General features: G+C 40.0%; 1 protein-coding gene across 4 annotated transcripts in view; it reads left to right on the forward strand.

Annotated features, from left to right (window-relative positions):
* The window catches only part of ARID5B (AT-rich interaction domain 5B), a 195,221-nt gene that overhangs the window by 151,016 nt on the left and 28,600 nt on the right, over positions 1-15,605 (forward strand). For all 4 annotated transcript variants that reach the window (XM_032138093.2, XM_032138076.2, XM_032138102.2 and 1 more), the window contains 2 exons: positions 3,957-4,158; positions 6,083-6,135. In XM_032138093.2, the coding sequence (XP_031993984.1) occupies positions 3,957-4,158; positions 6,083-6,135 (255 nt within the window). The remainder of the gene's footprint in view (positions 1-3,956; positions 4,159-6,082; positions 6,136-15,605) is intronic.

Genomic DNA, 15,605 nt, shown 5'->3' on the forward strand with positions numbered 1-15,605 from the left:
TGACCATCTAATCATCTGTAGAATTGGAAGCAGCATCTTAGAGGACAGTGAGCTGTTTGACTTTGTGACCAAGACCCATGCGACTGTTTCTTTTTAAAAGTGCCTCAAACAGACCATTTCTAACTCAGTACCAACTTCATGCAGCTCCACACAGCAAAGCTCTTAGAGTGGGACCCACTGGGTTTGTTGTGTTCATGACTGGAAAAATAAGTGAAGTGATTTGCCGGTCGCCATCAAAACGTTGCACTCCCTCAATGAGAACATGAAAACTGGCTTTGCAAGACCATGTTTTCCAAGGGAGAGAGAATTACTTGGCTCCCCAAAGACAGCAAGTGTCACGTGGGGAGGAAACTATCAATTCTTTGAAGATATCATGACTGTGTTCAGCCCAAATCCTGCCATTTTTTCTGGAATAATCTTAACGCAGTGAACCTGAGGCCCAGGCCTTTCATAGAGTGGTCTATAACAGAAATCTTCGTGGCATAGGACCCTAATAAAAGGCCTACGTTGATAGAAGGCAAATTATTTTTAATATCCCATATGCATTTTTTTGAAGGGCAGAAGTGTATTACAGGTGGTTTATATTCTAAAAGGAACAAAAAAGGAAACTGTGTGTTCATTTAAATCATAAACATACTTTCTATATTTCACAAATGTGATACTTTCATTATTTTCAGTATTTTTCCTCTCATTTGGTCCTCAGAACTATTCCCAGGGATTATCATTTTTGCTTTACTAAGGAAGAAACTGAGGGTCACCTAGCAAGTTGGCAACCAAACCAAGATTAGAACTCTAGCTTTTTGTATTGCTGGTTCAGCACATCTTACTGCCCCAGTTGAAGGCTGGATTAGTTATAACTCAGTCCCGTGGAAGGATGTGGTTAATATCAAATAGGTGGTGGATCATTGAAAACGTTAAATGTTGATTCTTTAATTAGCACCTCCTCAATCATTTTGGAAACCCCAAAGTACTTAGTGAACTCAACAGGTGTATGGTGTTCAGGTCAGGAAAAACAGATCTAGTAATTAACTGTCACCATCAAAAGGTTGGGCTTTCTTAGGTCAACATGAAGACTAGCTCCCATTTCCACTACCATCTGCACTGTAATAATTTAATAGATTGAAATGCTGAGAATGCTTTGGGTAAATGTAAACACATCTATAGAAAGGAACTTGATTTAGTCCTACCCAGAATCAGAATAATACCCTAAAGAGCTCATTTATGTTAACTGAAAAAAAAAAAAAAATTTATCAAGCTAGAACAAGAAAAGAAGCCTCTGTTCGCTTGTTCGCTTCTTACTAAGTACCTGGCCTCCCCAGGAACAGCATGCTGGCAAGCGCACTGAGATTCAGGACAGAGTTCAGTAGGCAGCAGCCTGGCTTCACTTGGAGCCTTTGCTATGTAGCAGGGAGTCTGGGTTACTTTGGACCTGGTTCATGCACCCCTCTGTGTCTTCTTTCTGTTTCTGAGTGTTTCTGCACAGATGAGGAAGAGGGTTAAGCAGCTCTCAACACAAAGGAGCTCAAACCTTATTCTCCTTTTAACAGTGATTCTTCTGACCTAATAATATAGGTAGTTGGCCCATTATCACTGCAAATTTGAGACTCAATCCATTTTATACACAAACCTGAGAGATCTACGCCTTTATGTTATAAGAATGGGGTTTCGAGCGGGGCAGACCTGGGTTCTAAACCCAGAGGTCTCCCCCTTCCAAACCATACATGACCTCAATAAGCTCTAGTTTCCTCAACTGTAAAATGTGGCTAAATATCTCCCTTTTACAATTCTCAGGAACATTAAAGTAGAGTATGTGAAGCCCACAGCACTGTATCTAGCTCATTGTAGGTGCTCAGTTGAAAACTGATTTCCTTCCCCTTTGCTCAATATACAATAGAAGGAATGGAGCTCCTTGACACAATGGAAACCCCCTAGATTTGTCTTTTACTTTTCATTTGATAAATCACATTTCTAAGTGGTAGGTTTTGTAATGCCTGGTAATAAGATAGGCTTTTTAATTAGAAGTTTGTTTTGATTACCAATTTAATATTTGCATTAAGAGTGTCAGAAAAGCATAAAATTTAAAACCATAAGCCCTAAAGTAAGGCTGCCTGGGCTTCAATTCCAGACTCCCCACTTACTAACTAGGGCATGATCTTGTGATGTTGTACATGCTGCTCATCCTGTCTACCTCCGTTTCCTCATTTCTAATACGAAAATAATAACTACCTCATTCGGGTTGTGAGTATGAAATAACACATAAACAGCGTTGAGAATAGAGCCTGGCTGCCCAGGAAACACTCAGGAAGGGGTGGGAGGCAATACAGATTAAAACTGGAGTGATGTTATGATTTCAAGAAGCCATTAAATTATAGATTTCATCAGAACTTTAGATCCAACAGCCTCAAATTTGGCAGTGAAAAATGATGACAACATAAAGTTTCACAGGATGTTCGCCTTAATATAACGTTAGAGAGTACAAAATCTACATGGAAAAATTGTTTTAGTCCCGTTTCCACAGCCCTTAAAAGTTAAAATCTTACCTAGAAGCCCCATTGAATCAGTTTCATAGGAAGTTTTATCTTTGCAGGACCAGTTGAAAGATATTAAACTGTATGTGTTCACTTGAGAGAATAAGCAATGAAAAACTCTTGTGGAGAATGCACTTTCTTTTACTAAATAAGCATAGTCTTTTCTGTTCTTAATGCTTAGGAAGGAGGAGCTGCAGGGAAAGAAAAAGGGTTTGAAATCCTATAATGGACAGCATTGTAGAATATGTGCGAAATTTTTATTCATAACATTTTCCCAGCACTTGCCCTCTTCTCTCCCGATGTCAGTTACGGAGATGTAAAGAATATTGGAATGTACACATTCCCCATGGGCGCACTTGAACTCAGAGTCTGACCCTTTGTACTTCCCCCTTTTACAATTAAAATAGCTCAGCAACTTAGCATTATATTTAACGACCATCAAAGGCCTCTTGTAGAACGTGGCAGTGAGGAGGGAACGTTAGTTAGCCGCTCGATATGCCAAGTTCCCTATCTGCCTACAGTGTGGAAGGAAGAACATCTGGAGCCTTTACCGCCTTTTATTTTTTAATTATGGAGCTTTATAGTCACTCTTCTTGGGTTTTTAGCTGACCTCTACTCTTTCTTTTGTGGCAAGTTAACATCTTATTCTTAGAGCTGACTGATAAAGCAAGAAGCCCTCATTAAACAGTGAGATCTTTTGTTTCCTACTGAGTGTGTACCCCCGCATCACCCTTGGGTGGCAAACAGCAGAGGCCTTGCTGGTATTGCTGATGCCAGCATCTGCTGGTATTGACTTGTTTTTCAAGGTTGCTGGAGAGAATAGCAACAAGAATGGTTTACTACAAAGAAATAGACTTGCCTTCATTTTGATACAAAGTATAAAATACGGTACTATTTGTTAAGGAGGCAGGGTTTGTTCAAGGACATTAACTGACGCTTCTGCTTAAGAAAATAAAATGTATTAATATAGAGAGACAAACGAATGTTTCTACCAGACGCAAAGCCTATCTCTCATTTCTCATCAACATACTTGTCAGGAGTCTAAAAGAAGCTGGCATAGTTTGGCAAACTATGACCCACTGGCTGGTAATTTCTGTCAATAAAGTTTTATTGGAACACAGCCACACCCATTTGTTAACATATTGCTGATGCCTGCTGTCCTACTAGAGTTGAATAGTTGCAACAGAGACTGTATGACCCAGAAGCCTACAATATTTACGACGTGACCCTTTACAGAAATTTGACATCCCCTGGCCTCAGACAATTCATCTTCAGTGATGCCTCTGAAAAGCTATTAAAAGCAGAGATAATTTACTGGTTCACCCTTAGCACTCACTGAAAAGTGTCACTGGCTCTGTCACTAGCTGTGTCTTGGTAAGCATCCTAGGGCTGTGCCTCGTCTGATGTGGCGTATTTTCCCTTTTCCAGGTGAAATGTGAGGCCAGGTCAGCCTTGACCAAGCCGAAGAATAACCATAACTGTAAAAAAGTCTCAAATGAAGAAAAACCAAAGGTTGCCATTGGTGAAGAGTGCAGGGCAGATGAACAAGCCTTCTTGGTGGCACTTTATAAATACATGAAAGAAAGGAAAACGCCAATAGAACGAATACCCTATTTAGGTTTTAAACAGAGTGAGTATACTTGTTTTCATTTCTGAATTATCAGAGCTGCTCAGATTCTTGCAATTGGAAAAAATAATTTTGACTCAGGATTATGTTGAACTCCTAATCTGGGGATAGTGCTCTCTGTTTATACTAAATCCATAAATGTTCCAGGCCAAGAATTTTTTCCCTGCCTTTTTCCGCTACATTGTTCCCTTCTGGGACAGTTGCAGTGAGATATTTATAGGCTTGAATCCACTGATTATGACTGGAAATAGACATGTTGAAAGTTTCTCATTTTCTGTTTTGTCAGTCTTGAGTGTCTGTGACGCCTTTCTTGTGAGATAATAATATGACGTAGCTTTATCAGGCACAGATGTTGCCTGTGAAAAAAACAGCGTTTAAAAGGAGGACATTTAAAGATGGACAAAACAACCACAAAAACACATTTCCTAAGCCCCAAATGTGTTAAAAGATAACAAAAATCCAACTTCACAGAAAACAAGAAATACACAAATTGGAACAGAAGGCCTAATTTTGAATTACTTTGACACGTACATTTAAATTTAAGTGTCATTGTATATTTGTTAAGGAGAACGGGAAACTCATAGCCAAACAGAATTCCAAATCAAAAGAGAAGAAATCCAGATCCTGCCTTGATTTTGCAACTGAATATATATTTTGCCTCTGTCTGGATTTAGTGGTTCACAAAGCGATGAGCCTCTGGCTTGAAATAGTTATTTTCTCCAAACGTATCTTCCTAGATTAAAACCATGTGTCATTTTGATGAAGAATGTCAAACCTGTGTGTTTTACATAACAATTTACATACCTAATAGCAATTGGCACTGATTGCAAGAGAACACTCGCAGCCATTATAAACTTATATAACTACGAATGATTACAATGTTTGTCTGAAAACTGGTTGCTTGAAATAGAAGTAAAATTAATGTACTATGAACAGCTTTGTTGCATTATGCATTGGTTCAGATTAAATCAAGGCCGAGGCAGGGCTCTTGATAGCTCTGAAGTAGTGCAAGGTTCAATGAGGCTTTGCGAACATGTTGTGTCAAAGAGCCTTTAAAAATAAAAATCATTTTATTCTTCATTTCCCTTACCAAGGAATCACTTGAAGTTCAATTTTCCCCTCATGTAAAAAAATCAAATCCACAGCAGTCCCATTCCATGGTATTTGGTATAAATGAACAGGGTTGCTAGCAATTTGGTATAGTTGTTTAACAGCATAAACATATACAAACTCTGCAAAGAGAAATCTGTTTGAAAAAAATATATTTGCAGCATCACACAGGCCAGTTAGGGGACTAAGTGGGTTCATGATTCAATTCCTCTCTGAATGAATGTCTTCCTTCCCTTTTATCTGTTGTATCACTGTGGCCTCCATGTGAAATATTTGTTTTCCTACTCACTGCCAGCCACCATATGTTGGTGAAATACTGTATGAACCTTTAATATAGCGCTGCCATCAGACATTCTATTAAGAAGGTAATCATATATTAAAGTGGCTGTTATTTATTGATTATGGAGAGTTCTTATCTGAGAGAAGCTCTATATATTACTGTTTAATCAATGGCATCTTTCTAAGGGTCGAACAAGACCAACCCCAGTTTTGAGAGCCCACACTTTTTCCCAAAGACATCTAATTTAGCTTCTCTTGCTCTGCTGATGACAGTAGGACTAAAACTCTTGCCTTTATCCTAAAAGTAGAACCATTTTTGTAGCTTTATGACTGTTTCTTAAGAAGTGTTTTAAGTGGTAATAATAGATTCTGTTGTCGAATGCCCTTTGGGCAAATTGTTTCCTAAGAACTTAGCTCTCTGGGGTACGTTAGTATTTCTTTTTTTCTCTTTCTCATTGAAAAAAAAATGTTTTAATTGACATTTCTTGGAAATATGTTAATGCAATGCTTATCTAAATACTTATTGTCCCTCTAACAGTTAACCTTTGGACTATGTTTCAAGCTGCTCAAAAACTGGGAGGATATGAAACAGTAAGTGTTTAAGCAACTTAAATGAAATAATTTTGCAATCTAACTTTTCCCCTCTCTTTGACCAAAATGGAGAAATTGCAAGGGCAAACCATCACTGACTGCCTTTTCAAATGGCTCTACACTTTTGGGGGTTTATTGGGCCGCTTTGGAAACAGTCCCAATTAGTTCCAGGTTTGGCAAAATTGTAAACTTGTCGTAAAAACTACAAGTGGAAAACATATGTAACTCTCCCCTGTCAGGGAAATTAGTTGGGTCTGTAATTTTTTCCCATGTTGAGAAAGGGCTATTATTGTACAACAAGCCAAGATTGCATAAAAGAAATTTCCCTTGGCAACATACCTGACATCTGTTCATGTCTAATATGGGAAATGTATTAAAGGCTTTCAAAAGTAATCAGTATTGGCCATTAAGGAATAGAATGCAGCAGAATCTCCTCTCATTCTAGGGCAAAGAAGCTTTATTAGACAAGGGTCAGTGCTGCATAAACAGGAAGTTATCAAACTTATTCAGAACAGGCTCTGACACTCTTTATCAGCTAATTCTAACTGACAGCAATGGGTTATTTTTAGCCCACAGGAAAATTTGATGGCCACGGATTTTTACAGCATGTATTTTGAATCAATGAAACGTTAGAGCAACAAACTGAGATTAAAATCTTTAAATAAGAAAGAGCTGCATAAATATAGCCCACAGAGATGACATCTGTAATAAAATCAATTGACATAGGAAGATGTTGTCATTGGGAATATTTTCTCCTCCACACAATGATCAGATTAAGTTGTGTAGTTTCTTCTTGCAATTGAATAAGAAATTACTTTTTCATTCCCTAAGAAGTAATCTGGGATATCTCAGTACCATAGTAAAATGACAGTAAGACACACAAAGTCAAGAAAATGAAATTCATTTTAGCCCAAACGTAATAACCAGTGCTTCTTGCCAGATAAAGCACATTGTTCCACAAACTAATATAATGGTTTGATGTACGGGTCTTGGGATGCGGAAGGAGGACAAGCATTATGTGGTTCAGATAATCTGGTATTTTCTGTTGAGCTATCTGCTATGAATTCTGACTAAAAATTCTTTGATATGAGTAATATGTGCTTGCAATATGTTTCATATATGGGGTATGTACACATGTTTATAAAGAAATATAGTCACATGGACTACATATAAAATGTGCATTTCATATACATAAATTTACTTGAAATATTTATTTTATCAAGTGACCTATGTAAAAATTGTAATTTTTCACTTAGTTGAGTCTGTTGATAGGCTTCAGGATATGAACTCCTTGCCACTGTAGCTCATAATTTATGGCAAAATGTTGAGCTAATTATAGCCCTCATTCATGTAAAAAAAATGGTAACTTATTCAGGGTTAGTCTCATAAACGTAGAAGTCAACCCCATAGGCTAGACTTTCAAGTCTAGCTTTTAATGTTTAGAATAGGAATATACATTTTTATATGAACTATGACTGCAGATAGTTATATGATATTGAACAATATTATGAAATGTCTTTTCACACTCTGGAACTTTTTGTTATTCACTGATAGGGAGAGTGCCAACAATTTCACAGAATCAGTTTTTCCTGCTTTTGTGTCTTCTGTATCTTCAGAAAGATTTTTTTTCCATGCAACAGCAAATTGATGTAGAATGTACAGAAGAAACTTTGATAAATTTCAGGGCATTTGCAGTACTCTTTGAACAAATAGTATTTATCCTTTTGTTGGATGAATGAATGACCACACAATCAGCAAAACACCTGACCACATATTTACTGAGTACCTTAAGTGTACGAGGCATTGTTTCAGACACTGTTAGATGCAAGGTTTCAGTCAGGCCAGTAATTTCAGTCCTTAAGTTGCTTACCATCCAAGAGAGGCAATAATGATCAAACAAGGTGGAAAAAGATCAGTGCCCTACACAGGTAAAGTACTTACTCACGCAGAGATGAGGGAAGGAAGGCTTGATGGCTTTGAGGCCATTTGGGAAGAATTCTGGGGAATGAATAGAATTTAGACGTGAATGATGGATTATGCCTTCTAGAAAGAGAGAATGAATCAAATAAGGGAAAATATGTGGAGGTAGAATAAATTTGGGTATGGAGAGTTTGAAAAACATAAAATAGAGTGACGAGGTGGCTGGGACAAGTGGCCCTGAAGGGAAATTTCTAGAGAGAAGGATGGAGAGAAGATGGAACCAAGTGAGGAAAGTCCTCTGATGGTAGCTGCCTGATGTTAGGCCTTCAGATGCTAGGCCCTTTCATGCTGAGCCCCCAGATGCTATGCCCTCCCATGCCATGCCCCAAAGTTATTCATTAGGCTGTGGGAAATACGGAAAGTTGCCAGCTCCCCATCTCTGGTGATAAGAGTCGCTCCTCTTTCTGGTACTGTGTGGGCGCCTTCTCAATGGGAAATTTATGCCCTCCTTTTAGGCAGATAGGCAGATAAGGGGAGGGCAGAGAACTCTTCCTGCATCTGTTGGTTCTCTATTGCCCTCATCTCAAAATAAATCTTTATGCCAACGTGGCATAATTTAGGGGTGACACATTCTGATCCCCTTCACTGGGGCTGGGGAATATGGAAGATCAAATTGGCATCTGCTCTCCATCTGGTCATGAACAGAATTTTAAAAGGCATTTCTGCTTCATCCCTTCCTCATTTCCTTCCTTCCTTCTTCCTCTTTCTTTCTTTCTTTTTAAATGTTTCATGCTGTAGATTGGCCCTGCAGATACTTAAGTTTGCCACCACCATTCTACATTTAAGCTTCTGAACCTCCTATAATTACAGAATACATTTTTCTCTTGGCATATTTTGACTAATAAAACTGTGAGATGTTCAATGGGCATTGAATTTTGAAGTCAGTCCAGGAGATGTACAAATAGTATCCAAAGTCTGAAGGCTTAAGTTGTCATTCACAGAGTTACTAGAGGACACTTATCTTTGACATGATCTGATATCAGAAACGAGTGTAGACTTATAGTTATTTAGAACTCAAAAGAGATCTTAGGGTCTTCTAGATCAGTGGCTCCTAAAAGCTACTCAAGAATAGGGCTCATGTTTTTATTATTTTTTTTTTATTTTTTTTTTGAGACGGAGTCTCGCTCTGTCGCCCAGGCTGGAGTGCAGTGGCACAATCTCGGCTCACTGCAAGCTCCGCCTCTCGGGTTCACGCCATTCTCCTGCCTCAGCCTCTCCGAGTAGCTGGGACTACAGGCGCCCGCCACCACGCCCGGCTAATTTTTTGTATTTTTAGTAGAGACGGGGTTTCACCGTGGTCTCGATCTCTTGACCTCGTGATCCGCCCGCCTCGGCCTCCCAAAGTGCTGGGATTACAAGCGTGAGCCACCGCGCCCGGCCAGGGCTCATGTTTTTAATGGGGAACTTTAAGTGGTTGTTTAGACCCCCACCCCAAGATATAAACTGTGGTGGGGCATGGGCCTGAGAAGCAGAGAATCCTTTTCTTTTAAGCTGCCCAGGTGATGTTAATTCAAATCCAGTGATAACAGTGATAAGTAACACTTAGCCAAGTGTTTCCCGTGGCTCTTAGCTTCAGAATGTGACCCCTATCTAAGTCTAGTATCAAAGATTTTTCTTTATGCCATTACTACAGAAACAGGCTAGAATACTCATATTCCTTCGGCTCAAGAGCAGCAGAGAGTTTCTGACAAGTATTTTTGCATTTGGTAAAATGGTAGTCTAAGTTGGAACTCAGTAAACTATTTTTATTTTTAATGAGGGGAAGTGTAGAACTGTAGTACTCTCAAATTAATTTTTCTCAAATTGGCCTTTGTGCAAAAAAAAAAAAAAAAAAAGTATGCCTGCTGTGCCCCAGTTCATAGCCTCATTTTACAAGCGAGAAAACTGAGGCACTGGGAGATGAAATGAGTTGCATGGGATCATCATGGCTTTCTTCAAATTCTGACTCGCTGAGAATTTGGTACACAATTGTCCTACCCTCTGTAGCATTACTGAAAGAGATTTATAAATGATTATTCTTTGTGCTTTCCATTCCTAGCAATCTCTGAAATGCTGTCTACGTATTTGGGGCAATGTTTTGGGGAAAGGATCTGATAACCTGCCTTTTGTAGCATCTTTTATTCTGTTTTGTAGCATCTTTTAGTCTGTTCTTTGTATTTAACATTGTAGCATCTTTTAGTCTGTTTTTTGTATCTAACATGAGCTTTACCAGATGTACTAATTACTAGCTGAGATTTTTATCTGATTCTTGAGAACAAAATGTGTGAATTCAGGAGATGAGTCAAGAAGTATGGATAATGTAAATATTCAATAATAGTAAAAAACTGCAAGTATAAAAGCTGTAGATGTATTGCTTCTGCGGTTAACTTGTGATTGGATAAAGACATCTCTCTGGAATCCCTTCTGGTTATAAAAAGAGGCCATCTTAATTGGCTTGTTTTTGTTTGTGGTTATAAACTATTCCAAACCTTCTGGTTTGAATTGCGGATTATGGATTATTTCATTTCAGTCCTCCACAACCATCAAATTGAATTTAAAAAAAAAAAAAGAGGAGCAGAAGTTTCATTGTAAGCCTTTATAGCATTTGACTAATGGCTATATGCAATTATCTCAGTCTCTTCTGCCTTTGCTGGAAATATATAGAGTGTTTCTTCATCCTTAGGTTGAGAGAGCATACATATATTGAATGGATTTGATTTCCTACAAAACAATATTCTGGCATTTTGATTAATTGACGAGGACCCTTCCTTTGCAATGTACCCAACTTTTCCTTCCAAACATTAGAATATGGATCCACCTACATTTGAAGAGGCAGAGCTGGATAAGTCTTTGCTGATGAACTAAAGAGGCCTTCACTTCAGTGTCTGGTGAAGCAATTAATGCTGGAAGAGTAGCTTGGGGTATTACCAGGATGCAGCATATGGCGGTCCTTTGCTAAAGTGATTTCCATTTGGCTAACCACTTGATGGCAAGCCAGAGGCAATATCTGGAGAGAAGGTAGAGTTGGGAAATGGGTCTTGAGTACATCTTGTCCTCAAGGCACAGGGTGATACACAGTGGTGCCTTCTAAGAATGTCAGTTAGCAACCCTTTCTCCTCCCACCAGTGAGACAGGGCCATTGTTTTTCATCTGGAAGAAGCCTCTTTCCGTGCTGAAAGGATTAGGCTTTGACATCAAATTCTGGCTTTGACATCATTTTTAAGACATCCTCTGAATCTAACTCTAGTTTTCTGGACAGGCAAAGCCTCTTGCTTAAATTCAAAATTCTCCAGGCCAAAGATGATGTCATGTAGTTTTGAAAGGCTCCAGTTCCTGGAGTACTACCAGGAAGAGAAAGTCATCTTCCTTGAATTCAGTCCACCCTCAAGGTGTCCTGAGAAAGAAGCTGTTTCTCAGAACAGCCCAGGCAACATTGCTTTCAGGCAAACTCTTCTCTTGACTTCATATTTCCTACACATTCTTAAGCCATTGCAAGAGCTTAAATCCGAAAGATTTCTGATACCTATTTCCTCACCAGGCTGCAAAAATACCAGAATTATTTCATTCCTGCAGCCTCAAAGATAGAGAAATCAAGGCTCCAAGAGCATGTCCTGAGTTAAAATAGTGATTTTCCACTTTTTTTAAGTGACAGGATATTTTCATCCAATAAAACTGTGGAAGGGACAGATTATTTTTCCACTCACCAAACCAGTCTTCTTGGCCAGGCGGGGCAGTGTGGAGAGTTACTTTCAGGCTACCTTTAAAATGCTACCTGGGTTCTAAAGACAATTTATTTTTTTGTTGGTTTTTTGTTTGTTTTTGTTTTGTTTTGTTTGAGGCGGTGTCCCTCTCTGTGTTGCCCAGGCTGGAGTGCAGTGGCATGATCTTGGCTCACTGCAACCTCCGCCTCCCATATTCCAGTGATTCTCCTGCCTCAGCCTCCTGAGTAGCTGGGATTACAGGCACCCACCACCACGCCCAGCTAATTTTTGTGTTTTTAGTAGAGACAAAGTTTCACCATGTTGGCCAGGCTGGTCTCAAACTCCTGACCTCAGATGATCCACCCATCTCAGCCTCCCAAAGTGCTGGGATTACAGGCGTGAGCCACCATGCCTGGCCTCTAAAGACAGTTTGAAAACGACTATATTTATAAGCAATGAAAATTTTATGAACATAGTAGGTGTGGAGTGCTTTTCACAGAGTCTCTTGGGTCTTACCTACACTAGGGAGAAATAACTTTCAAATGTCTTCAAAGAGAGATTAAATCTCACATGCACCTAGATTGGTTTGTTTTACTTGGGTGTAGTCTGCTCAGTTTTTCATCTTGCGTTATGGTTAATTGTGTGAAGTTATGCTTCCCACTAAATTATGAACCCTTGAAAGCAGTAACATCTCTTTCTTTTCGTGACACCGTCTCACACTCTACCCTCCATCCCTTCCTTTCACCTCCATACCTCTGCACAGGCATAGTGCCCGAAAATGGTAAGCATTGGTGGATGGTGATGTTGTGAATCTGTCATCTAATTGAGGACCGTGAAGAGGAGGCACAGCCCAAAAGAAATAACTGTGTGGATGAATTTGGCTATTTTCTTTAGGAAACAAAGAGCCAGGCCAGGCGCAGTGGCTCACGCCTGTAATCCCAGCACTTTGGGAGGCCGAGATGGGTGGATCACGAGGTCAGGAGATCGAGACCATCCTGGCTAGCACGGTGAAACCCCGTCTTGACTAAAAATACAAAAAAATTAGCCAGGCATGGTGGCAGGCACCTGTGGTCCCAGCTACTCAGGAGGCTGAGGCAGGAGAATAGCATGAACCTGGGAGGCGGAGCTTGTAGTGAGCCGAGATTGCACCACTGCACTCCGGCCTGGGCGACAGAGTGAGACTCTGTCTCAAAAAAAAAAAGAAGGAAACAAAGAGCCAGAAGTTCTCTGTTCCCCTAAAAACCTAATATAATAGAAGGTCAGGTTGAAACATGAATTATATATAACCAAGAGGCCTGAGGCTCAGTGAGAGAGTTGATCAAACTAGCCCCTTGATTAGATCAAATTTTCCAGCTGATTGAGGCTGGGTACTAGACACTAGGAGGCAGACGTTGGTTTTATTCCAGATGGAATTTTAAAGTTTACCCACATCCAGAGAGGACATTGGACAACAGAATAAAAACTTTAAGCAAATACATAATTAGGCACAATTAAAGCATGTTAATACAGTAGGCAGATTTACGTGAAGCCAGGAGATGTTTCCATGCCCTGTTCTCTCTCCTTATAGGGCTCTGAGACCCATCATGGGTTTGGACAACGGGAGAATTTAGATATTTCTTCCTCTAGAGCCCATGGCTAGTGTTTGAATTACATCTAGAGACCAAAAAAACAGAGATGTGTGTCCAGGAGACCTGTGTACTTAACAGCATTTAACAGTTGCAAAGGGCACATTTTATGACTTTCCCATGGAAAGAAAATATCTCAAAATGGCCCAATTCATCCAGGCCATTCAGTGGAAGCTCACTAAACAGAGGAACCACTTCCTCGAAGGCCCAGACCTGTCTTCACTCCAGATGATCCTCACTGGTAAAAACTCTATTTAAACAACAGAACTTACTAAGTGCTAGGCGGCTGACACAGACCCCTGGCCTACTGCACACAGCTTATTAATGCCCAGTGGTGCTTGATCTTGGCTTCCTGTGGCTACAGTTTCAAACCTAGTATGAGATAGATTATTTTTCCTTCCTGTGATAATGCATTATTTATTCCTAAAGGGTCTTTTCTTTTCTGTGATAGACAAGTGTGTCATAGGGCGTTCCCTCGTTTAGATGGTAGGATGGGGAGGGAGGCATGGTCAGTTTCACACCCTGAAATATTCCTGACTCTCTTGCTCATCAGTTTTCACAGTTTATATTGTTTTATTGATATATGTGTTCACTCGTTGATTGTGGGTATCCCCTGCTAGAATACAGTGGTCTTGCATGCCGGGTCTGCTTTTCATTGTTGCATCCCAGCTGTAACATTTGTTAGCACAGTGCCTAATAAATGGGCGATGTCCAATAAATTTTTGGTGAATTAATGAATGAGTGAGTGGATGGATTCTGATATAATCAAGACTTATTTGTGACTTGGTGGTGAACTTAATATAGAACTTCTTTTTTTTTTTTTTTTTTTTTTTTGAGACAGAGTTTTGCTCTTGTTGCCCAGGCTGGGGTGCAATGGCACGATCTCGGCTCACTGCAACCTCCGCCTCCCGGGTTCAAGCGATTCTCCTGCCTCAGCCTCCCGAGTAGGTGGGATTACAGGCATGTGCCACCACACCAGCTAATTTTGTATCTTTAGTAGAGACAGGGTTTCTCCATGTTGGTCAGGCTGGTCTTGAACTCCCGACCTCAGGTGATCCGCCCACCTCGGCCTCCCAAAGTGCTGGGATTATAGGCATGAGCCACTGCTCCCAGCCAGAACTTCTGTTCTAACTAGAGATACAAGTGGTTAGGGTGGACTTTATGCTTTGAGAGTAAAACCTCAGAGCACTGTTAATTCAACCCACTACCTTAGATTGATGCTGTCCTCTTAGCTAGATTTCCCCATTGGGAAAGACTCAAAGCTAAAGGTTGAGAACTCATAGCAGAAACAGTGATTCCCACAGTTACCTGCCTCATTTGAAGGAAAAGGCTCCCAGAGTTCTGTGTTACCAACTTGTTACAAGCATGGGCTATTCTCAGGTCATTCTGATATGGAAGCTGTTTTAGCAGTGAAAAGAAGTCCACTCTTGAGACCAGAAGACAACCATATGGGTCCTAGTTTTGGCACTCTGCTGCTGTGTGTCATTGGGCAAGTGTGCAGCCTCTCTGAATCTCCCTTCTGTGAATGAGATTCCTATAACCTGCCTCACAGGCTATGGGAGGATTATATGATGTCATGGATGCGAAAATCCTTTATAAAATATACAGTGTACACAAGAGACACAAGGGGATGATCAGAGTGACGGCTTCTTAAGTGATTGCAGGGACACACGCAGGCTGTTTTCTAACCCTGTTGTATCCCCCAGGGCCCACAGGTCTCATCTGAGCGAGGGGAATCTGGAGGTATGTTTCAAGGGGCCTCGGTATTCTAGGGTCTTTGAGGAATCATGTAGGCACTTGGAGGTATCCTATTTCTTCTCCCTTGATATGTGGGCCTCAGATTAGCCCAAGATTGTGTCATTTAAAGGTTGGAGGCAGATTGTAACTAAATATAAAATAATTATCAAAATACATATTTTGAGTGTTTTGAAAGGGGGTTGAAACCATTTCTTGTAATCTAAAACAAACTGTAAATAAGGAGGATTTTATTTTCAGTTACACCTGCTAGTAGATGTAAGAGGTGGTTCTGTCTAGTGAGAACTATTGAAACCGATTGGTTCAAGAATGCTTCATGGGAAATTGAATAATGCATAGCTAACATTGTCTCGAGGTCCTGGGCCTGTTGAGAAGGGTTTATGAAAATGAAGGGGTACTTTTTATTTGAAATAGAAAAGGCACCATTTAC

This window comes from Hylobates moloch, unplaced genomic scaffold (genome assembly GCF_009828535.3).
Source record: "Hylobates moloch isolate HMO894 unplaced genomic scaffold, HMol_V3 SCAFFOLD_3, whole genome shotgun sequence".
NCBI lineage: Eukaryota > Metazoa > Chordata > Mammalia > Primates > Hylobatidae > Hylobates > Hylobates moloch.